Source organism: Entelurus aequoreus, linkage group LG11 (assembly GCF_033978785.1).
Source record: "Entelurus aequoreus isolate RoL-2023_Sb linkage group LG11, RoL_Eaeq_v1.1, whole genome shotgun sequence".
NCBI classification, from domain to species: domain Eukaryota; kingdom Metazoa; phylum Chordata; class Actinopteri; order Syngnathiformes; family Syngnathidae; genus Entelurus; species Entelurus aequoreus.
In genome coordinates, this window is record NC_084741.1 from 12270545 (window position 1) to 12297354 (window position 26810).

The 26810-nt window shown below is 36.2% G+C and overlaps 1 protein-coding gene across 1 annotated transcript; it reads left to right on the forward strand.

Annotated features, from left to right (window-relative positions):
• Nucleotides 1-1288: 1288 nt before the first annotated feature.
• Nucleotides 1289-18871, forward strand: ube2s (ubiquitin-conjugating enzyme E2S). The gene is made up of 4 exons (XM_062064121.1): nucleotides 1289-1521; nucleotides 9540-9687; nucleotides 16725-16915; nucleotides 18262-18871. The coding sequence occupies exons 1-4, from the start codon at nucleotides 1519-1521 to the stop codon at nucleotides 18622-18624; spliced, it is 705 nt and encodes a 234-aa protein (XP_061920105.1). The 5' UTR covers nucleotides 1289-1518; the 3' UTR covers nucleotides 18625-18871.
• Nucleotides 18872-26810: the final 7939 nt, after the last annotated feature.

The following is a 26810-nucleotide window of genomic DNA, read 5'->3' on the forward strand; positions in this document are numbered from 1 at the left end:
CGCCCATTTCAGCATTCACTCAAAAAAATAAATATCGGCTCATTTAAAATGTAACGACTATATTTGCTAAAACAATTATAGCAATCAGATGTTAATTTAATAATATTACACGAACACCAATGTGCGCTTATATACATTTAGATATGACGCGTTTTCGTCGGTCCTGGAGCACTCTAGTGCTTAATAGTTTGAACGAACTTGAATTTTTTCTGATACATTTAGATATCGAGTCAAATAAAATAAAATATTAATCAAAATGTTGATGTAATGTTCGAGTTGATGTTTAGTCCATTAATGCGTTGTGGCGCTTGGTCGCGGCATTCAGAAACAGGAAGTACTCTGTTGTTGTTGTGAGGCCACGCCTATTTAAGCATTCACTCAAAAAACTAAAAAATATCGGCTCATTTAAAATGTAACGACTATATTTGTTAAAACAAATAAATCAATCAGATATTAATTTAGTAATGTTATACGAACACCGATGTGCGTTTATATACATTTAAATAAGATGTGTTTTCGTCGGTCCTGGAGCGCTCTCTAGTGCTTAATAGTTTGAACGAACCGAGTTTTTTCTGATACATTTAGATATCGAGTCAAATGAAATAAAATTTTACTCAAAATGTTGATGTAATGTTGGAGTTGATGTTTAGTTCATTAACGTGTTGTGGCGCTTGGCCGCGGCATCCAGAAACAGGAAGTACTCTGTTGTTGTTGTTGTGAGGCCACGCCTATTTAAGGAAAAAAAAATCGGCTTATTTAAAATGCAATGACTATATTTGTTAAAACAATTAAAGCAATCAGATATTAATTTAGTAATATTACACGAACGCCAATGTGCGTTTATATACATTTAGATAAGACGCGTTTTTGTCGAATTTGGACGCTGTCCTGGAGCGCTCTCTAGTGCTTAATAGTTTGAACGAACCGAGTTTTTTCTGATACATTTAGATATCAAATCAAATGAAATAAAATATTAATTAAAATGTTGATGTAATGTTCGAGTTTATGTTTAGTTCATTAACGTTGCTGTTTTTTTTGGTACGGTATATTTATCGTTTTTCATATTCAATATATTTTCCTCCGTCAATTTTTAAAAAAAAATTCATCCCAGCCACCATACTTTTTTATCCCTAATTTGTTCTCAGTTTTGTATTAATTTTTCTGCAGTTTTATTCGTGGACATTTTTTTTTTTTTTAAACTGACCTATTGCGGAGAAGCGACAGTCAACATTGGTTGGGCGCTCGTTGATGACGCACATACGCATCGCTGTCGTGATTGGTGCAATTCAAACAAGGCGGCACGCTGATTGGTCAGGTCGACAGGACAGCGATGGTCGGTTAAACGATCAACATATTTGTGTTACTGTGACAAGGAACAGCGAAAAAAAAAACTGAAGAAGTTTCCGTAAAATTTATTTATAAGTATTTGTATTTTATATAAGTATTTTTTTTAATTTTAACTGCCCACTTCGTCGTGCATTTTAACCCCCCGCCGCCTGAGAAGAAGTCATTCTGAAGATGGTAAGATGTTTGCTAGCTAGAGATGCTATTAGCTAATTTCCGTCGCCAACCATCACGCCTTTTTGCTCCATTTAAGTCCAATAACCAACATTCATGTCGGCAGTTTAATGTTATTATTTACTTTATAATCATATCGATGACAAGAAAAAGCGTAAATCCATCATTGTCCTCGTTTGAGCGGTGCTACTGCGGCGCTAACGCGACGGTGAATTAAACCCCCAATCAGACATTATTCTACTTTTCTTGCTTAGTTACTTTTTATTCTTGCTCAGTTGTTTTTTTTTATTACCTGAGTGTCATTCATTTGTTTAAAACGACTTTCTGACATCGTAGCCATTTGTGTGAGTACCAAGTCTCCCCAGCGATCACTTTTACGCATATTCCAAATGCATTGATAAAGAATTAAGTCGACAATTTTCCTGGGACAAGCGGTACGAAATGGATGGATGGATGGACAATACAAATGTCATGATTTTCTTTGTTTCCGTTACATTTCCCAATATGTTTTTCCCAAAGTGTATATCATATTTAATATCTGACATGGAGAGGTACGTTGATTTACAAACCCCGTTTCCATATGAGTTGGGAAATTGTGTTAGATCTAAATATAAACGGAATACAATGATTTGCAAATCCTTTTCAACCCATATTCAATTTAATGCACTACAAAGACAAGATGTTTGATGTTCAAACTCATAAACCTTATTTTTTTTTTGCAAATAATAATTAACTTAGAATTTCATGGCTGCAACACGTGCCAAAGTAGTTGGGAAAGGGCATGTTCACCACTGTGTTACATGGCCTTTCATTTTAACAACACTAAGTAAATGTTTGGGAACTGAGGAGACACATTTTTGAAGCTTCTCAGGTGGAATTCTTTCCCATTCTTGCTTGATGTACAGCTTAAGTTGTTCAACAGTCCGGGGGTCTCCCTTGTGGTATTTTAGGCTTCATAATGCGCCACACATTTTCAATGGGAGACGTGTCTGGACTACAGGCAGGCCAGTCTAGTACCCCCACTCTTTTACTATGAAGCCACGTTGATGTAACACGTGGCTTGGCATTGTCTTGCTGAAATAAGCAGGGGCGTCCATGGTAACGTTGCTTGGATGGCAACATATGTTGCTCCAAAAGCTGTATGTACCTTTCAGCATTAATGGTGCCTTCACAGATGTGTAAGTTACCCATGTCTTGGGCACTAATACACCCCCATACCATCACACATGCTGGCTTTTCAACTTTGCTCCTACAACAGTCCGGATGGTTCTTTTCCTCTTTGGTCCGGAGGACACGACGTCCACAGTTTCTAAAAACAATTTGAAATGTGGACTCGTCAGACCACAGAACACTTTTCTACTTTGTATCAGTCCATCTTAGATGAACTCAGGCCCAGCGAAGCCGACGGCGTTTCTGGGTGTTGTTGATAAACGGTTTTTGCCTTGCATAGGAGAGTTTTAACTTGCACTTACAGATGTAGCGACCAACTGTAGTTACTGACAGTGGGTTTCTGAAGTGTTCCTGAGCTCATGTGGTGATAGCCTTTACACCCTGATGTCGCTTGTTGATGCAGTACAGCCTGAGGGATGGAAGGTCACGGGCTTAGCTGCTTACGTGCAGTGATTTCTCCAGATTCTCTGAACCCTTTGATGATATTACGGAGCGTAGATGGTGAAATCCCTAAATTCCTTGCAATAGCTGCTTGAGAAAGGTTTTTCTTAAACTGTTCAACAATTTGCTCATGCATTTGTTGACAAAGTGGTGACCCTCGCCCCATCCTTGTTTGTGAATGACTGAGCATTTCATGGAATCTACTTTTATACCCAATCATGGCACCCACCTGTTCCCAATTTGCCTGTTCACCTGTGGGATGTTCCAAATAAGTATTTAATGAGCATTAATCAACTTTATCAGTATTTATTGCCACCTTTCCCAACTTCTTTGTCACGTGTTGCTGGCATCAAATTCTAAAGTTAATGATTATTTGCCACAACAAAAAAATGTTTATCAGTTTGAACATCAAATATGTTGTCTTTGTAGCATATTCAACTGAATATGGCTTGAAAATGATTTGCAAATCATTGTATTCCGTTTATATTTACATCTAACACAATTTCCCAACTCATATGGAAACGGGGTTTGTAAATCAACGTACCTCTTCATGTCAGATATTAAATATGATATACACTTTGCAACATATTTTCTGGACGATTGAGCGCACAGGTATATAAGCCGCACCCACTAAAATTTTAGGGGAAGGAGGGACAGTTTTTTCATATATTCACATTGTGAAATGAGTAATTTACACAGAAATACTCTGTAAATGTTTATTTACATACTTGTTTCCAAACGGTGTCTGTAACACGGCAGTAAAACGGCTCATCAAACAAAACTAATTAAGTCGACAATTTTCCTGACTAAAAAAATATTACATGTGAATGACTGCTAAAATACGTCAAACACAATACAAATGTCATGATTTTCTTTGTTTACGTTACATTTCAAGTGTTGCCTAACAGTAATAGTAAGTAATTAATTCACAACATTTGTTTTTGTTGATCATCCTTTTATTATTCCTACCAGTGCACTTTTATTTGCATAGTACATATTCTCATCTTTTAGACCTATTTAACGATAGAAATATGAAGATATTTACTCTCTAAGAGTTTCTTTCATTCTTTTGCACGCACTAGTAAATCAACATACCCCTCCATGTCAGATATTAAATGTGATATACACTTCGTATCGTATTTTCTGGACGATAGAGTGCACCGGCATATAAGCCGCACCCACACAATTTTTAGTGGGGGGGGACAGTTTTTCCATATATTAGCCACATCGGACTATAAGTCACAGATATAAACGTAGTGAAATGAGTAATTTACACAGAAATACTCTGTAAATGTTTATTTACATACCTTAATTGTTTCCATACAGTGTCTGTAACAAGGCAGTAAAACAGCTGATCAAACAAAACAAGTCATGGTTATGGACCCACTAGCTGCGCGAGCTAGATCTCCAATCAGCTAAACAGACTCAATAACTCCACGGTGACGTTTTGGTGAATTTACTGAGGAATTTGTGAAACTGAAACAATATCACGACAGCACGTACAAATACGCGTGAAAACACTCCCACGGACATCACACATGGGACGGTTTAGTAAGTAACAATTGTATTTGCTTCACGCCGGGTGCTGTGGTTCTTAATAGAACCCTTTAACAATCCAATAAGTAATTAATTCACAATATTTGTTTTTGTTGATCATCCTTTTATTATTCCGACCGGTGCACTTTTATTTGTATTTGCTCCTCGCCGGGTGCTGTAGAACCCTTTAACAATCTAATAAAAAATTGAAAATATTTATGTAAACTTTACAGCCATTGTTTATATCTAGTGTCTAATGCAGGGGTGGCAAACTCATTTTATATCGGGGGCCACATGGAGAAAAATCTACACCCAAGTGAGCCGGGCTGGTAAAATCCCGGCACGATAACTTAAAAATAAAGACAACCTCAGATTGTTTTGTTTACAAATAGAACAAGCACAAATGTACAAATCCTAATGTTTTTTTTGTCGTTATTTATATTTTCTGAATAAATTATGTGATAATGTTCATCAATCAAATCATTGGTGTGAATTTTCAATCTATCAAGATAAAAAAATTGTATGGAAATCAAATTACAGGATGTTATTTATGTAATTTGATCATTTTCCTCAACTGTTGTACTAACATGTGGTTTATTTTGTACACATGTAGCATCATCTACAAAGATACAAATAATTGCTATTTTGACATCCAATGGACACATTTAGAACAGCTGTTTCATTCATTCAAAAATTTCAGATTAATTTTCATGCTTGGCAAACTCATCCTGTGGGCCAAATAAAGCCTGTTCGCGGGCCTGATCCGGCCTTCAGGCTGTACGTTTGACACCCCTGGTCTGATGTAAAACATAGGAAAAAAAGTTTGGATGCTATTTGTAATAACATAATTCATACAAGGTTTCCGCGGGTCATTAAAAATCTTTAAAAGTAATTTAATGGATTTATTTTGCGACAATAAGACCTTAAATGGCATTAAATAGCATTAAATCCACTGTCCAGATACATTAAAAATGGCATATAATTGCAATTGGCAACAAAAAATACAACAAAACAAACCATCTGACCCAGTTTTTCCAATTGCGGGGGGAGAATCAGCACTTTGAGATGTTCAATTTTTATTGAACGGCAATTTTGCAAACAAATATTGAGTCCTTTTAATTGAGAGTCCAATTGCGATAGTACAATATGCTACAGTAATGGAAAATATGCGTATTGCGTTTGAAAGGGTTACTTGCATTGTTATTATTTTGTGCTAGGTTTACATCAATGCTTAATTCGACCACTGTTAATGTAAACTGTCGTACTGTTCAACATTATTATTGTCAAATGCTTACAATTTTATCTGTACAGACATCTGTATGCTTTAGATTCAATGACGATCTGCGGTCGGAAATGGGCAATACATTTTTTAAAAGTTGCATTAAAAAAGCATTTAAGTTAGATTTTCTGATGCCTGCAAACACCCTGTTAGACCTGATCGTTACGGACCTCCGGTTGTCATGTAAACTCTATAATTACATAAAACTTGATTCTACTGTTAATATTTTTCATAGCAGATGTATAGTGCGTAAAACATGACTTTTGTGTAACGTCACTACTTTTTCTATTAATATTCCATCTTCAAAAGGCTCCAGATTGCCTATGACCCTGGTGAGGATAGGCGGCATAACCAAAAAAATCAATGTATACCATCTTTATTCTCATAATTCTCACCTTTTTTTCAATTAATATTGTCACTATTCTGATGAAATGGAAAATTATGTTTTGATACTATTCTGGATCTATAATATTCTGACTTCATTCTGATCAGACTTTGTTCACACTAAATAGAAACAGATTTTCTTATATTTTAACTTTATTCTCGTATTACGAATGCATTTGCAACAAAAAATAAACTTTTTTGTAAAATATATTCAGATTTAATTATCCTAGTATTATAAATTTTTTCCTGCAGAATTATGATGTGTAATTTGACAACTTTTTGTGTGATTGTACTGCTGTATTCACAATATTCTTATTAGGACTGGGCTGTATGGCTGCAAACTGTAATTAGTGACATTTTTTATGGCCTATCTAAAATAAGGAGCAGGAGAAAAAATTGGATATGTAAACATTTTTATTTCAAACGTAACCTTCCTCTTTGTTCATGCAACCAACCTTGCTTTGCAACTTCCAATTTCTTCCGACGAAGAAGGAAAACAATAACAAACGTCTTATTGAACACATTTTCTATTGCTATCGCAGTGTTGGCGCTAGGAATCTTCAAAATGGGGTCCCAGGGACCTCATCAAGTCATAAAAATGGGGTCCCACAGTAAATATTTGGGGTCCCACTTTTTTGTAAGCGTTTTGAAAACAAATGATACATGTATACATGTTATAGATCACATTCTATATTGTGTTTTGGAAAAAGGTTGTCATAAATGTTACTTCATTCATTAAAAAAAATAATACAAAAGAAAACACATTTTTATGTGTATTTAAATTTATTCAGTTGTAAACATTCATTCACTTTCTTCTTTCCTTCATGGATCTAAACTTTACCGCTGCAGGTATTTTTTTCCTATATTTGTATTTAATAAGTTGTAGGTGTATTTATTTCAGTATAAAAGTGTAAAAAGTTTTTTGCTTGGGTCATGAAATGATGATAATGGTGTGCCAGGGCATACATACATTATTTATTTAACGCTTAAATCTCTAGAGTCTACATCAACTTCACATGTATCCCTCAATACTAAGTTTGAAAAAAAAATGTATGTTGTTGTTTTGTTGGTTCGTTTTCTGACCTTTTTAACAAATAAAACTATGTTTTTTTTATGGCAAACACACAAAATATGCAAAATCTACCACAAAATATATTTTTCAAAGTGGAATATTTGATGTGAAGTAATCGGAGCCTTGGATAGGTCAATAATTCATAAAAACATAATTTTGATTCAATATTATGTTTTCAGCAATGACAGTTTTCAAGAAAAAAACAGCTTTTTTTTATAAGTCAACATTGCAACTTTTCCTAAATTACATTTCACTTGTAAGCTTTTTTAATTCCACTTTTGTTATGTTTTTGTTTATTTAATAGTATTTTTAGAATGTGCTCCCGGCCACACTTTTGACACCCCTGCTATAGATAATAAAATATTAAATCTGATAAGTCTTTGGATAAAAAGCAGAGCGTTTATTGTTGTTCCTTTTTGACTGTACTTGAATGTATAATACACTGTATTTATATTATTCACATGTGAATAATGCTGTATAATAGACTTTATTTATATTATTCACATGTGAATAATGCTGTATAATAGACTGTATATTATTCACATGTGAATAATGCTGTATAATAGACTGTAATTATATTATTCACATGTGAATAATGCTGTATAATAGACTGTAATTATATTATTCACATGTGAGTAATGCTGTATAATAGACTGTATTTATGTTATTCACATGTGAATAATGCTGTATAATAGACTGTATTTATGTTATTCACATGTGAATAATGCTGTATAATAGACTGTATTTATATTATTCACACGTGACTAATGCTGTACAATAGACTGTATTTATATTATTCACATGTGAATATTTCTGTATAATAGACTGTATTTATATTATTCACATGTGAATAATGCTGTATAATAGACTGTATTTATGTTATTCACATGTGAATAATGCTGTATAATAGACTGTATTTATATTATTCACATGTAAACAAATACCTAAGTGTTTATTGTTTATTGTGAGCGAACTGTGGTGCTGAATTTCCCCCAGGGATCAATAAAGTACTTTTGATTTTATTCTATTCTATTATCATAACGCACAGTCAGCATCTCTGCTTCAGTAAACAATGACGGTGATGATGTCACTTGCTAACTTGTCAGCCACTTCTCCAAGAGACTCCTTTTGAACACTCCTCGCACATTAACACTTCACTATTGTTGACCTGCAAAGTATGTTTTTGGGGTGGAGGAGTCTGGTCGGGTGCTGGTTAGCTTGAAGCTAACAGCTAGCCTGGCTCCATACTCAAACGATGTCGATCCAGCAGGGGATAACAGTGAAGTTTCCATGGACTCACAAAGACTAAAACAAGTCATTTACTGGAGACATGGCACAGGATGACGTTAAAAAGGTTGACTTTACACTCACCTTAGTGTTCACCTTCAAGTCTTTCATTGACAGCCCCTTGTGGTAAAGTTGTCCCAGTGCAAACTGAGGCAGTATTTGTCATTGATAAAACTTTCGGCGAATCAAAATGTAAGAAATTGTACCGCAAAGTTCATTACTTTGAAGACGACTAATAAAAATGCAATAAACGGGGATGGAAATTTGACTGGGCAAATATAAACAAAACCCCGGCGGAAAGCAATAATTGATATAGAAAAAAGAAGGAAACAGGAGGTTTGGCCCGCAGAAGGAAGGGTCGGTTTAAAAAAAAGAAAAAATCAGAGTCCCAGCGACGCACAGACTTCCGGAAATGAGCGTCCTTTCTGATTTCAATGCGTAAAAAGAGTGTTATCGGTCTCACGATATTTATTGATATTGTTTTATCTTCCAGCCCTAATTCCTATTCTTAATATTTTAACTTTATTCTTGTAATATTATGACTGTATTCTCTGGGGCGGTACAGCTGGGTTGTTAGAGTGGCCGTGCCAGCAACTTCAGGGTTCCAGGTTCGATCCCCGCTTCCGCCATCCTAGTCACTGCCGTCGTGTCCTTGGGCAAGACACTTTACCCACCTGCTCCCAGTGCCACCCACAGTGCTTTAAATGTAACTTAGATATTGGCTTTCACTATGTAAAAAAAGCGCTTTATAAATATAATTCACTTCACTTCTCAATTTGTTGACTTGATTCTGATATAAGTTTTTCAAATTGATGCTTAATGGACCCCACGAAACCTTCTGTGCCCCACCAGAACTCCAATGTGGAGAATCTACCCCCTCACGTGCTACGCTTGGTCTACAAAGAGGTTTCAGCTTTAGTGGCAGACCCACCGGAGGGCATCAAGATCTATCCCAGCGATGAGGACATAACAGAACTGCACACAGCCATCGAAGGGCCAGGTAAGCCAGGCCATCAAGTCCTGGTCTTCCATGTTCTGCTTTGTAAAAAAAAAAAAAAAAAAAGAAGTCTCACCTGCCCAGTGAGAAGAGCCATGCGTGCTTTTATGCATGCATGTAAGCACTGACAACAATTTGCATAGTACATTGTCTCATCTTTTAGACCTATTTAACGACACAAATATGAAGATATTTACTCTTTAAGAGTTTATTTCATTCTTTTGCACGCACTAGTAAATCAACTAGAGATGTCCCGATACCACTTTTTCACTTCCGATACGATACCGATATTGTAGCCTTAAATATTGGCCGATACCGATATCAATACGATACGATATAGGCACAAATCATACATATATTTATTCTAGGGCTGCAACTAACGATTAATTTGATAATCGATTAATCTGTCGATTATTACTTCGATTAATCGATTAATAATCGGATAAAAGAGACAAACTATCTTTCTATCCTTTCCAGTATTTTATTGAGAAAAAAAACAGCATACTGGCACCATACTTATTTAGATTATTGTTTCTCAGCTGTTTGTACATGTTGCAGTTTATAAATAAAGGTTTATTTAAAAAAAAAAAAAATTCTTTTTTTCTTTCAAAAAGCCTCTGCGCATGCGCATAGCATAGATCCAACGAATCGATGACTAAATTAATCGGCAACTATTTTTATAATCGATTTTAATCGATTTAATCGATTAGTTGTTGCAGCCCTAATTTATTCCTTATTTTGTTGTGTGGAATGTTAGAAAAGGCTTGATAAATTGATGTTACTGTTACTGATGTTGTAGTGTTAAAACAGAAAACAATAGTCAGCAAGAGTAGGTATAGGAAAAACTGACCCATTTATTATTAACCAATTGGTTACATACATTTTAACCTTCAACATAAGAGTATTACCTCAACAAATCCAATAGAAACAAAATGTTATATTTAAAGTGCACAATAACCACTAATACCAACATAATTATACAATTGAATAGAATAAATTAAAAAATAAATTAGAAGACCCTGAAAAATAACCTATATAAATCCAATTTAAAAAAAAAAAAACAAAAAAAAGTTTTAATGTGCAAACAATTCAAGTTCACTTCAGTTATTTTTTTACTGTCAGCATATGTTGGAAACAACTGTGGGCAGGGACAAAAACAACACAATATTGTCCACTGTCCAACCGCTCTAAGTTAAGAGTTCACAGCTCCAGTTTCACTGACTGACTGTGCCCAAAACAATGTAGTAATTACTCTTAGCCTTCACTGAAGAATAGTGTAAACACAATAAACATATCACTCTAATAACAAGAGCATAAAACAAATAATAATCAGTCAGTGCTGACTACCCTTACTACTCCTCCTCCTCCTTCTCCACTTTCTGCAGTCCGAGCATAAGGTGGAGATTTTTTTTAAAGAAGATAAGCATTTCGGCATGCTGTGCGGCAATACACTTTTTAACCTCTTGGTGCATCTGGGGTATAGTTTTGTCTACAAAGTAGTGGCGGCTAGGAATAATGTAGCGAGGTTGGAGGTGCTCCATTAAGCGTTTAAAGCCGACATTACTCACCACCGACAGGGGCTGGTCATCAAGCACAATAAACTGGGCTATCTTTTCTGTTATGGCCATTGCCTTTTTGCTGTCCCGTGGTAGTTTGTCACGTCTTGCAAAGCTTTCGGCCAGCGTGGGTTGCTGAAGCGAGCCAGAGGTGTGTTGCTTCGCCTTGCTGCTCTCGCCAAAATCCTCATGTTCTTTTTTGTGGTGTTTTTTCAAATGTGCGATGAGGTTGCTTGTATTAAACCTTCCCGGTTCTGTCCCTCCACGGGACACTTGCGCCTGACAAATGTTGCATTTAGCGGCAACGTCTTTGTCCGAGTTTAGGTTCAAATACTTCCACACAGCCGACATCACTACACTTTGCTGCGAGCACACGCGTTGTCGTTGTTGTGATCACGTGGGCTGTGCATGCTGGATCAGAGACGCTCTTCTTCCACGGCCGGCACCAACGTTAATTAAAGGCCTACTGAAACCCACTACTACCGACCACGCAGTCTGATAGTTTATATATCAATGATGAAATCTTAACATTATAACACATGCCAATACGGCCGGGTTTACTTATAAAGTGACATTTTAAATTTCCCGCTAAACTTCCGGTTCGAAACGCCTCTGAGGATGACGTATGCGCGTGACGTAGACCGGCGAACACGGGTATGCCTTCCACATTGAAGCCAATACGAAAAAGCTCTGTTTTCATTTCATAATTCCACAGTATTCTGGACATCTGTGTTCGTGAATCTGTTTCAATCATGTTCATTGCATTATGGAGAAGGAAGCTGAGCAAGCAAAGAAGAAAGTTGTCGGTGCGAAATGGACGTATTTTTCGAACGTAGTCAGCCACAACAGTACACAGCCGGCGCTTCTTTGTTTACATTCCCGAAAGATGCAGTCAAGATGGAAGAACTCGGATAACAGAGACTCTAACCAGGAGGACTTTTGACTTCGATACACAGACGCCTGTAGAGAACTGGGACAACACAGACTCTTACCAGGATTACTTTGATTTGGATGACAAAGACGCAGACGTGCTACTGTGAGTATGCAGCTTTGGCTTCTAAACATTTGATCGCTTGACCGTATGTGCGCAACTTTTTTTTGCGTATGTACGTAACTTTTTTAAAATATATAAGCTTTATGAACCTTGGGTTAGGTGAACGGTCTTTTGGGCTGAGTGATTGTGTGTGTTGATCAGGTGTTTGAATTGTATTGGCGTGTTCTATGGAGCTAGGAGCTAGCATAGGAGCTAGGAGCTAGCATAACAAACACGCAGGTGTTTTTATGCAGGATTAATTTGTGGCATATTAAATATAAGCCTGGTTGTGTTGTGGCTAATAGAGTATATATATGTCTTGTGTTTATTTACTGTTGTAGTCATTCCCAGCTGAATATCAGGTCACCCCCGGCTCTCACAGCATCTTCCCTATCTGAATAGCTTCAACTCCCCACTAGTCCTTCACTTGCACTTTACTCATCCACAAATCTTTCATCCTCGCTCAAATTAATGGGGAAATTGTCGCTTTCTCGGTCCGAATCTCTCTCACTTCATGCGGCCATCATTGTAAACAATAGGGAACTTTGCGTATATGTTCAACTGATTACGGCACGCTACTTCCGGTAGGGGCAAGCCTTTTTTTTTATCAGATACCAAAAGTTGCAATCTTTATCGTCGTTGTTCTATACTAAATCCTTTCAGCAAAAATATGGCAATATCGCGAAATGATCAAGTATGACACATAGAATAGATCTGCTATCCCCGTTTAAATAAAAAAAATTCATTTCAGTAGGCCTTTAAGGGGCATTGCCGCCACCTACGGTGTTGAAGTGTGATCAAACCAGAGTCACCTATTATAGACGTGCCGCAGCGGAAAATGGACAGCTTATATCGGAGCGCTTATATCGGAGTTTTTAGATTCAGTCCGATAAAATCCGATATTCACTTTTTTGGCTAATATCGGACTGATTTCCGATATCAATATCGGATCGGGACATCCCTAAAATCAACGTACCCCTCCATGTCAGATATTAAATATGATATACACTTCGTATCGTATTTTCTGGACGATGGAGCGCACCGGTATATAAGCCGCACCCACAACATTTTAAGGAGGGGGAACAGTTTATTTACATTAGTGTTGTCTTGATACCAATATTTTGGTACCGGTACCAAACTGTATTTCCATACATTTTGGTACCGGTACCAAAATGTATTTCCATACTTTTCGATACTTTTCTAAATAAAGGGGACCACAAAAAATGTCATTATTGACTTTACTTCAACAAAAAATGTTAGGGTACATGAAACATGTGTTTATTATTGTAATTTAGTCCTTAAATAAAATAGTGAACATACTAGACAACTTGTCTTTTAGTTGTAAGTAAACAAACAAAGTCTGCTGACGTATGCAGTAACATATTGTGTCATTTATACACCTATTATTTTGTACACATTATTAAGGACAAGTGGTAGAAAATGGATTATTAATCTACTTGTTCATTTACTGTTAATATCTGCTTACTTTCTGTTTTAACATGTTCTATCTCCACTTAAGTTAAAATGTAATAATAACTTATTTTTCTCTTCTTTGATACATTACATTAGTTTTGGATGATACCACACATTTAGGTATCATTCCGATACCAAGTCGTTACAGGATCATACATTGGTCATATTCAAAGTCCTCATGTGTCCAGGGACATATTTCCTGAGTTTGTAAACATAATATACATTTTAAAAAACGAAAGAAGATGATGTGATGCCAAAAAATATTGATGTAATCATAGTAGCACAAATGTAGTACAAACAAATGGAACACGTCTGGGGAGATTTGGACATGGTTAGGGTCTAGTCATGCTTAATAACACTTTAATTACACGTTAATAACTTTGGGACATTATAATATAATATAATGGGACACAATTGGGGAGATTTGGACATAGTTAGGGTCTAGTCATGCTTAATAAAACTTTAATTACACGTTAATAACTTTGGGACATTATAATATAATATAATGGGACACAATTGGGGAGATTTGGACATAGTTAGGGTCTAGTCATGGTTAATAACACTTTAATTACACGTTATTAACATAACCAAAAAAAAACTAACAAAAATGTCACTTAAAATCCATAACAGCACAAATGAAAATGTTTGTAGCACAAATGTAGCACAAACAAATGGGACACGTCTGGGGAGATTTGGACATAGTTAAGGTCTAGTCATGGTTAATAACACTTTAATTACACATTAATACTTTTAGAAAAATAAAAAAATACTAAAACGTTAACTTAAAACCATACCGCACAAATGAATGGGACATGTTTGGGGAAATTCGGACATAGTTAGGGTCTAGTCATGGTTAATAACACTTTAATTACACGTTAATAACAAACAAACAAAAAAACAACTAAAATGTTCACTTAAAATCCATAACAGCACACATGAAAATGTTTGCAGCACAAACGAATGGGACACGTTTGGAGAGATGTGGACATAGTTAGGGTCTAGTCATGCTTAATAACACTTTAATTACACGTTAATAACATTAAAAAAAAATAACTAAAAAGTTAACTTAAAAACCGTGAGAGCACAAATGAAATTTTTTGCAGCACAAACGAATTGGGCCATGTTTGGGGAGATTTGGACATAGTTAGGGTCTTGCCATGGTTAATAACACTTTAATTACACGATATTAACAAAAAAAAATTAAACACTTAAATGTTCACTTAAAATCCGTAACGGCACAAATGAAAATGTTTGCAGCACAAACAAATGGGACATGTTTGGGGAGATTCGGACATAGTTAGGTTCTAGTCATGCTTAATAACACTTTAATTACACGTTAATAACATTAAAAAAAAAAAAATTAATAAAATGTTAACTTAAAAACCATACCGGCACAAATGTAGCACAAACAAATGGGCCACTTTTAGGGAGATTTGGACATAGTTAGGGGCTTCTCATGCTTAACACTTTAATTACACGTTAATAACATTAAAAAAACAACAACATTAACTTAAAAACCATAATAACATTTTTTTTAAAAACTTCAAAAGTTAACTTAAAAACTGTGAGGGCACAAATGAACATTTTTGCAGCACAAATGTAGCACAAACAAATGGGGACATGTCTGGGGAGATTTGGACATAGTTAGGGTCTAGTCATGCTTAATAACACTTTAATTACACGTTAAGAACATTAAAAAACACAACTAAAATGTTCACTTAAAATCCATAACGGCACAAATTAAATTTTTCCAGCACAAATGTAGTACAAACAAATGGGCCACGTTTGGGGAGATTTGGACATAGTTAGGGCCTAGTCATGGTTAGTAACACGTCAATTACATGTTATAACATAAAAAATCTACGTAAAACGTGAATAACTTAAAAAACGTGACGGCAAAAACTAAAATGTTTGCAGCACAAACGATTGGGACACGTTTGGGGAAGAATTGGGGAAGGGCAAGTTGACACAGGTGCACTGTCAACAGCACCCACCATGAATACATTGGAAAATGCATCGTGAATACATGAGATCAGTTTTGGTATCAACAGCACCTACCATGAATACATTGGAAAATGCATCGTGAATACATGTGATCAGTTTTGGTATCAACAGCACCCACCATGAATACATCGGAAAATGCATCGTGAATATATGTGATCAGTTTTGGTATCAACAGCACCTACCATGAATACATTGGAAAATGCATCGTGAATACATGTGATCAGTTTTGGTATCAACAGCACCTACCATTGAAAAATGCATGGTGAATACATGTGATCAGTTTTGGTATCAACAGCACCCACCATGAATACATTGGAAAATACATGGTGAATACATGTGATCAGTTTTGGTATCAACAGCACCCACCATTGGAAAAATGCATGGTGAATACATGTGATCAGTTTTGGTATCAACAGCACCCACCATTGAAAAATGCATGGTGAATACATGTGATCAGTTTTGGTATCAACAGCACCCACCATTGAAAAATGCATGGTGAATACATGTGATCAGTTTTTATCAACAGCACCCACCATTGAAAAATGCATGGTGAATACATGTGATCAGTTTTTATCAACAGCACCCACCATTGAAAAATGCATGGTGAATACATGTGATCAGTTCACACTATTTAACTCTTCCTATATCATCACGCAAATGTTAGCATGCTAACGTTTTATGCTAGCATTTAGGCTCATTTTATTTGTGAAACTATAAATCATGGCTTTGGATGCTTGGTGCCATCTTGGAAGTATATTAACGTTCTTTATGCTATCATGCTAACATTAGCATGCTAACATGTTATCATAGATTGTGAGACTTAGCGGTAGGCATGCTAATGTTTTATGCTAGTACTTGAGCTGATTTGAACCTAACAATCATTGATTTGCATATGTGCTCCATTTTTCTCGGGGACATGTTTGTTTGTTCCCCTTCACTCCCGCCTCATGCCATGAATTGTTAATGCCCGACAGAGGGAACTCCGTTTGCCGGCGGCGTTTTCCGAATGCGCCTGGTCCTGGGCAAGGACTTCCCCGCCGTGCCGCCCAAGGGCTACTTCCTCACCAAGATCTTCCACCCCAACGTGGGCCACAAAGGAGAAATCTGTGTCAACGTCCTGAAGAGGGACTGGAAGGCGGAGCTTGGCCTCAGACACGTACTACTGGTAAAGCAAAGCAGGCCCATAATAATATTACTCATACTTCCTTATTTAATACGGGACCAACCGCAACATATTTTGTATGGTCAGAGAGGTCTTCATTGGGCCTACAGCGCTACTTTACTTTTGGAGCATTTCCTGTTACCATGGCGACGCTATTGAAGGAAGAAACACTCAATGGGCCCGTTGATTAGGTACACTTGGGCCTATTGATTGGGTACGCACCCTTACAATGATGCTTTTTCATCGTCTGAGGGTTCAGTACATTCCAACTTGTTAGATGCTAGCATGCAAACTATTTTCATATGAATATTTTATTTCACACCAGACCTAGAACTACCTCACCACTTTTGGTATTTCTTCCGATCTGGTTACGTGCTAGCATGGTAAATACATGTGATCATTCAATTTAAAGTTAAAGCATCAAACCTAGCTAAAATGCCAGTATGCTAATGGGATTTTAGCTAGGTTTGATCCTTTAACTTTAAATTGAATGTATTTCGAATGCTTACTGTTGCTAATATAACAAGCTAATGTTAACATGCTAATGTTTCTTGCTAGAATTTTAGCTAGTGTTGATCATTTAACTCTAAAATGAATGGGTTTTGTATGCTAACTGTTGCTAATAAAACAAGCTAATGTTAGCATGCTAATGTTTCATGCTAGCTAACTCTAAAATGAATGGGTTTCGTATGCTAACTGTTTCTTTAATAACAAGCTAATGTTAGCATGCTAACGTTTCATGCTAGAATTTTAGACGGTTTTGATCATTTAACTCTAAAATAAAATAGGTTTTGTATGCTAACTGTTCCTTATGTAACACACTAACATTAGCATACCAGCATTTTAGCTAGGTTTGATCCTTTAACTTTAAATTGAATGGGTTTCGCATGCTAACTGTTCCTAATATAACAAGCTAATGTTAGCATGCTAATGTTTCATGCTAGATAACTCTAAAATGAATGGGTTTTGTATGCTAACTGTTCCTAATATAACACACGGACATTAGCATACTAGCATTTTAGCTAGGTTTGAGCCTTTACCTTTAAATTGAATGGGTTTCGCATGCTAACTGTTGCTAATATAACAAGCTGATGTTAGCATGCTAACGTTTCATGCTAGAATTTTAGCTAGGTTTGATCCTTTAACTTTAAATGGAATGGGTTTCGTATGCTTACTGTTGCTAATATAACAAGCTAATGTTAGCATGCTAATGTTTCATGCTAGCTTTCTAGCTTCAATCACAGACTGCAGTGCAGGCCCATCGACATTTCAAGGGGGATTTTCCAGATCTTTTGAGTGTGACTCGTGTGATGATAAGATCCAATCAGCTCCAATTGTCCACCTTGCAGACTATCAAGTGTCTTCTCATCCATCCCAACCCGGAGTCGGCCCTCAACGAGGAGGCGGGGCGCCTGCTCCTGGAGGACTATGCGGAGTACGAGGCCCGCGCCCGCCTGCTCACGGAGATACACGCCATGGCGGGGCCCGGCGACTCCACGGGGGCCGCCCAGGACCCCCACGACGGCCCCCAGCCCAAGAAGCACGCGGGCGACCTCGCCAAGAGGGCGGGAGGCGGCGCGCCCGCGGTGCCCGCCGCCCTCGGGAACGGCGCCAGCGGGCCCAGCGTGAGCGTCGGCAGCACCAGCACGTCCAGCAGCAGCGTAGCCGTGAAGAAGAAAGCGGATAAAAAGCGAGCGTTGAGGCGACTTTAATGCTGCTGTGACCGTTGTTGTGTGTGTGTGTGTGTGTGTGCGTGTGCGTGTGTGTGTGTGTGTGTGTGTGTGTGTGTGTGTGTGTGTGTGTGCGTGCGTGTGTGCGGGCGCCCGTGTAAATACCAATATCAAAATTGCTCCTTTTTGGTTTTCCCTCTTTTAAAGGAACCACGCAGACTGTCCACTTTGTACCGTAGCTTTTTGACTTCCTCATGCTAAAAGTCATAATAAAATGATGAGAGCCGTCACTTTAAGACCGTGACTTTTTGTCCCCTCCCCCTCGCCACGTCACGTTTCCAACTTTCACCATCCTCCATGCGACTTTGAGTTGAAACCGACCAATCAGAGCGCACTGTTTGGTAGCGTAGCCTCTGATTGGCTCAGCCTTGGGCGGGCATTACTAAATGACATTAAAGGAGTGTCAGGTTTACTAAAGGGCGCCAACGGAACCAATTAACAATTTTAAATGGAGATGTCCGATAATATCGGACTGCCGATGATATTGGCCGATAAATGCTTTAAAATGTATTATCGGTAATGGTTTCAAAAGGTAAAATGTATGACCTTTTAAAAGGCGGCTGTGTACACGGACGTAGGGAGAAGTACAGAGCGCCAATAAACTTTAAAGGCACTGCCTTTGCGTGCCGGCCCAGTCACATAATATCTACGGCTTTTCACACACACAAGTGAATGCGACGCATACTTGGTCAACAGCCATACAGGTCACACTGAGGGTAGCCGTATAAACAAGTTTAACACTGTTACAAATATGCGCCACACTGGGAACCCACACCAAACAAGAATGACAAACACATTTCGGGAGAACATCCGCACCGTAACACAACATAAACAACAGAACAAATACCCAGAACCCCTTGCAGCACTAACTCTACGCTACAATATACACCCCCCACTAACCCCCCCCCCCCCCCCCCCACACACCTCAACCTCCTCATGCTTTCTCAGGGAGAGCATGTCCCAAATTCCCAGCTGCTGTTTTGAGGCATGTTTAAAAAAAAAAAATGCACTTTGTGACGTCAATAATAAATATGGCAGTGCCATGTTGGCATTTTTTTTCCATAACTTGAGTTGTTTTATTTTGGAAAACCTTGTTACATTGTTTAATGCATCCAGCGGGACATCACAACAAAATGAGGCATAATAATGTGTTCATTCCACCACTGTATATATCGGTATCGCTTGATATCGGAATCTGTAATTAAGAGTTGGACAATATCAGAATATCGGCAAAAAAGCCATTATCGGACATCTCTCATTATAAAGTGTTGAAATCGCCATGTAAAATTGCTAATGCCAACCAGTAGCACGTCCAATGTAAATTAGCATCAAGCTGAGGGCTTCCTATCGGACGTGCTTGCTTTGCAGCACACTTTGACCACACCTGTCTACCCACATGTCTACCCACTTTGACCACACCTGTCTACCCGCCAAGTGTTTGAGTCTGCAACCAAAGTGTCCGACTATGTTAATTGTACGTGAATGGAAACGACCGCCAGAGTCCAGTCGGTTTGTGCGCGCGCACGCACTTCCCTCCTGGAGGCTGGCATCTTTGGACGCCTCACCCATTGCATTCTGGGATGACCGTTTGATCGAATGCAACATCGTTGTTGTCATTTATTACAGAAGCTCCCCTTGGCTGCTAAATTATATGCCAATAAATGTCCTTACATTTTTACTTTTGACAAATACCACAATCTAAATCAGTCTAATAAAATAAACATTAAAACAACAGTGTATATATATATATATACTGTATATATATATATATATTACACATATGTGTATATGTATACATATATGTGTGTGTATACACAAAAGCAGTGAAGTTGTCACGTTGTGTAAATGCTAAATAAAAAGAGAATACAACAAATCCTTTTCAACTTATATTCAATTGAATAGACTGCAAAGACAAGATATTTCATGTTCACACTGAGAAACTTTCTTATTTTTTGCAAATATTAGCTCATTTGGAATTTGATGCCTGCGACATGTTTCAAAAAAGCTGGCACAAGTGGCAAAAAAGAGTGAGAAAGTTGAGGAATGCTCATCTAAGACTTATTTGGAGCATCCCACAGGTGAACGGGCAAATTGGGAACAGGTGGGTGCCATGATTGGGTATAAAAGCAGCTTCCATGAAATGCTCAGTCATTCACAAACAAGGACGGGGCGAGCGTCACCACTTTGTCAACAAATGCCTGAGCAAATTGTTTAAGAACAACATTTCTCACCAAGGAATTTAGGGATTTCACCATCTACGCTCCGTAATATCATCAAAAGGTTGAGAGAATCTGGAGAAATCACTGCACGTAAGCCATGATATTACACACCTTGGATCTCTCAGGGGGTACTGCATCAAAAAGCGACATCAGTGTGTAAAGGATATCACCACATGGGCTCAGGAATAGTTCAGAAAACCACTGTCAGTAACTACAGTTGGTCGCTACATCTGTAAGTGCAAGTTAAAACTCTACTATGCAAAGCCAAAACTAATAAATAAATAAAAAATCATATTTTTCTCGAGTACTATGAATCGATTCAGAATGGAAACACTTGTTTTTTTGCAAATTTTCCCTTTAAAAAAATTAATACATTCAGAAACGTATTTTTTTTTTAAAATAATTTTATTGCACATTTCTCTCAAACTTTGAATCAATTCAGAATCGGAATATGTTTTTAAATTTTTTATTTTGTACATTTTCCTTAATGTAAAATAAAAATCAATTCAGACTAGAAATAACATTTTAAAAAATGTGTCATTTTCCCTTTAAAAAAAACAATTCACAATCGGATTAAAATAAACTATGAATCGATTCAGAATATTCTGAATATTTTTTTAATTTATTATTTAGCACATTTTCCTTAATTATTTTACATAAATTCTGACAAGGAATAAAACATTTTTTATTTTATTCTTACTTTAAAACTATGAATCGATTCAGAATTTGCTTACTTTGTTGCACATTTGTCTTCATTTCTTTTTAATCAATTCAGAATCGGAACAAATTAAATTTTCTTTAAAAACTATGAATCAATTTAGAATCAGCATACTTTTTTTTTCTTTTTTTTTTGCACATTTTCCTTTTTAAAAAAATACCCAATATAGAATCTGAATATTATTCTAAAAATTGCACATTTTTCTTGAAAACTCTGAATCGATTCAGAATTACTATTTTGCACATTTTCCTTAATTTATTTTAAAATCAGTTTAGACTAGGAAAAAAAAAAGTTTCACATTTTCCTTAAACTATGAATCGATTCTGAATCTGCATATTTTTTTAAATTTTGCACATTTTCTTTAAAATGCTTTAAAATCAAGAAAGACAAGGAATAACTTTTAAAAAATGTTTCTTATTTTTCTCAAACTGAATTGATTCAGAATCGGAATAAAATAATTTTTTTAAATTGCGCATTTTCTTTACAAACTATGAATCGATTTAGAACCGGCATACTTTTAGTTTTTTTGCACATTTTCCTTTTTAAAAAAATACCCAATTCAGAATCTGAATATTATTATATATTAATATATTTTTCTCGAGTACTATGAATCGATACAGATACTTGTTTTTTTCCCCTTTTGCCTTCAGAAACAAATTTATTTATTAGAATCGCTTTCAAATTTAAAAAAAAATTGCACATTTCTCTCAAACTATGAATCGATTCACAATCAGAATATGTTTTTGTTTTTATATTTTTTGCACATTTTCCTTAATTAAAAAAAAAAAATCAATTCAGACTAGGAAAAACATTTAAAAAATGTTTCACAGTTTTCACATTAAGAATACTTTTTTTGGGGTTTTTTTTGCACATTTTCCCTTTTCAAAAAAATAAATCTAATCAGAATCGGATTAAAATAAAAAAATTATTGCGCAATTGTCTCAAACTATGAATCGATTCAGAATCAGAATTTTTTTTAAATGTATTATTTAGCACATTTTCCTTAACTTTTTTTTTTTACATCAATCCAGACTAGGAATAAAAAAAATGTTTCAAATTTTTTCTTTAAAACTATTAATCGATTCAGAATTTGGTTACTTGTTTTTTGCACATTTTTCTTCATTGTTTTTTTAATCAATTTAGAATTGTAAAAAAAAAAAATAACTCGATCAAATGGGATGGAAAAGTGTACTGCTAACCATAGAACAGGAAGTACGTGATGCCTACCAATAAAACATTTATGTGAAGATGTTGCTATGGCGACCCCAACTCCTTCCGATCATGCAATGCTGACACCTAGTGGCCCTTTTGAGGCACTGCAGCGTTGGTTTGCAGAGTAGAAGAAGCCCGTTTCACTTCTGCTGTTTTTTGGGATCCGCTGCCAGTCAAACGTCCTCTATACCAATGGTCCCCAACCACCGGTCCGCGGACCGATTGGTACCGGGCCGCGCAAGAAATTAAAAAAAAATTAAATTAAAAAAAAAACTTTTTTTTTTTTTTTTTTTTTTGAATTAAATCAACATAAAAAACACAATATATACATATTGTGTATGTGTATGTCAATATAGATCAATACAGTCTGCAGGTATACAGTCCGTAAGCACACATGATTGTATTTCTTTATGAAAAAAAAAAAAAAAAATCCTCTATTTCAGTGACACTCACACTCATGAGTGGATGCTAAAAATAAGATAGTAAGAAGTGCTATAATTCAGTGGTCCCCAACCACCGATTGGTACCGGGCTGCGCAAGAAATTTAAAAAATATATATATAAATAAATTAAAATTTAAAAAATAATATTTATTTTATTTTTTTAATTTTTTTTTTAATTAAATCAACATAAAAAACACAATATATACATATTGTGTACGTGTATGTCAATATAGATCAATACAGTCTGCAGGGATACAGTCCGTAAGCACACATGATTGTATTTCTTTATGAAGACTATAAAAATGGGACCCGTTTCCCTCCCTGCTTGGCACTCAGCATCAAGGGTTGGAGCTGGGGGTTAAATCACCAAAATGATTCCCGGGCGCGGCGCCGCTGCTGCCCACTGCTCCCCAAGGGGATGGGTCAAATGCAGAGGACACATTTCACCACATCTAGTGTGTGTGTGACAATCATTGGTACTTTAATCTTTAATCTTTAAACCCCCCCCCCCCCGGTCCGCGGGACAAATTTTCAAGCGTTGACCGGTCCCCAGCTACAAAAAGGTTGGGGACCACTGCTCTATACGACAACTGTGCTGTTTTTAAGGATCCAACGCAAACAGGATCGTCAAAGATCCTCTATGTGGCAGGAACGCTGTGCTGTTTTTAAGGACCCACCGCAAACGCGCGTGTAAAAATATCTTCCACAAAGTTACAGCAACACTCTGCTGTTTTTGTTTTTTCCAAGGATCATCTGCAAAAAGCCCTTCTCTGTGTCACAGGAATAATCTGCTGTTTTTAAGGATCATCTGCAAAAACACCTGTCAAATAACCTTTATAAGACAGGAATGCTCTGCTGTTTTTAGGGATTATCTGCAAAAACACCTGTCAAATAACCTTTATAAGACAGGAATGCTCTGCGGTTTTTAGGGATTATCTGCAAAAACACCTGTCAAATAACCTTTATATGACAGGAATACTCTGCTGTTTTTAGGGATTATCTGCAAAAAATGCTTGTTAAATATCTTTTATGTTTCAGGAACAATCTGCTGTTTTTAGGGATTATCTGCAAAAATGCTTGTTAAATATCTTCTATGTTACAGGAACAAACTGCTGTTTTTAGGGATCGTTGCAAAAAACGCTTGTCCAAGATTCTTTATGTGACAGGAACACTGCTGTTTTTAAGGATCATCTGCAAAAACACTAGTCAAATAACCTTTATATGACAGGAATACTCTGCTGTTTTTAGGGATTATCTGCAAAAAATGCTTGTTAAATATCTTCTATGTTTCAGGAACAATCTGCTGTTTTTAGGGATTATCTGCAAAAATGCTTGTTAAATATCTGCTATGTTACAGGAACAATCTGCTGTTTTTAGGGATCGTTGCAAAAAAACGTTTGACCAAGATTCTTTATGTGAAAGGAACACTGCTGTTTTTAAGAATCATCTGCAAAAACAGTTGTTAAAATTCCTTTATATCACAGAAATACTCTGCTGTTTTTAATGATCATCTGCAAAAACAGTGGTTAAAATTCCTTTATACGACAGAAATACTCTGCTGTTTTTAAGAATCATCTGCAACAGTTGTTAAAATTCCTTTATATGACAGAAATACCCTGCTGTTTTTAAGAATCATCTGCAACAGTTGTTAAAATTCCTTTATATGACAGAAATACCCTGCTGTTTTTAAGTATCATCTGCAAAAACACTTGTCAAAAATCCTTTATATGACAGGAATACTCTGCTCTTTTTAAGGATTGTCTGCAAAAATGCTTGTTATATATCTTTTATGTTACAGGAAGAATCTGCTATTTTTAGTGATCGTTGCAAAAAACGCTTGTCCAAGATTCTTAATGTGACAGGAACACTGCTGTTTTTAAGGATAATCTGCAAGAACAGTTGTTAAAATTCCTTTATATGACAGAAATACTCTGCTGTTTCTAAGGATCGTCTGCAAAAACACTTGTTATATATATTTTATGTTACAGGAACAATCTGCTGTTTTTAGGGATCGTTGCAAAAAACGCTTGTCCAAGATTCTTTATGTGACAGGAACACTGCTGTTTTTAAGGATCATCTGCAAAAACACTAGTCAAATAACCTTTATATGACAGGAATACTCTGCTGTTTTTAGGGATTATCTGCAAAAAATGCTTGTTAAATATCTTCTATGTTTCAGGAACAATCTGCTGTTTTTAGGGATTATCTGCAAAAATGCTTGTTAAATATCTGCTATGTTGCAGGAACAATCTGCTGTTTTTAGGGATCGTTGCAAAAAACGTTTGTCCAAGATTCTTTATGTGACAGGAACACTGCAGTTTTTAAGAATCATCTGCAAAAACTGTTGTTTAAATTCCTTTATATCACAGAAATACTCTGCTGTTTTTAATGATCATCTGCAAAAACAGTGGTTAAAATTCCTTTATATGACAGAAATACTCTGCTGTTTTTAAGAATCATCTGCAACAACAGTTGTTAAAATTCCTTTATATGACAGAAATACCCTGCTGTTTTTAAGGATCATCTGCAAAAACACTTGTCAAAAATCCTTTATATGACAGGAATACTCTGCTCTTTTTAAGGATTGTCTGCAAAAATGCTTGTTATATATCTTTTATGTTACAGGAAGAATCTGCTATTTTTAGTGATAGATGCAAAAAACGCTTGTCCAAGATTCTTAATGTGACAGGAACACTGCTGTTTTTAAGGATTATCTGCAAGAACAGTTGTTAAAATTCCTTTATATGACAGAAATACTCTGCTGTTTTTAAGGATCGTCTGCAAAAACACTTGTTATATATATTTTATGTTACAGGAACAATCTGCTGTTTTTAGTGATTATCTGCAAAAATGCTTGTTAAATATCTGCTATGTTACAGGAACAATCTGCTGTTTTTAGGGATCGTTGCAAAAAACGTTTGTCCAAGATTCTTTATGTGACAGGAACACTGCTGTTTTTAAGAATCATCTGCAAAAACAGTTGTTAAAATTCCTTTATATGACAGAAATACTCTGCTGTTTTTAATGATCATCTGCAAAAACTGGTTAAAATTCCTTTATACGACAGAAATACTCCGCTGTTTTTAAGAATAATCTGCAACAACAGTTGTTAAAATTCCTTTATATGACACAAATACCCTGCTGTTTTTAAGGATCATCTGCAAAAACACTTGTCAAAGATCCTTTATATGACAGGAATACTCTGCTCTTTTTAAGAATTGTCTGCAAAAATGCTTGTTATATATCTTTTATGTTACAGGAAGAATCTGCTATTTTTAGTGATCGTTGCAAAAAACGCTTGTCCAAGATTCTTAATGTGACAGGAACACTGCTGTTTTTAAGGATCATCTGCAAGAACAGTTGTTAAAATTCCTTTATATGACAGAAATACTCTGCTGTTTTTAAGGATCGTCTGCAAAAACACTTGTTATATATATTTTATGTTACAGGAACAATCTGCTGTTTTTAGGGATCGTTGCAAAAAACGCTTGTCCAAGATTCTTTATGTGACAGGAACACTGCTGTTTTTAAGGATCATCTGCAAAAACACTAGTCAAATAACCTTTATATGACAGGA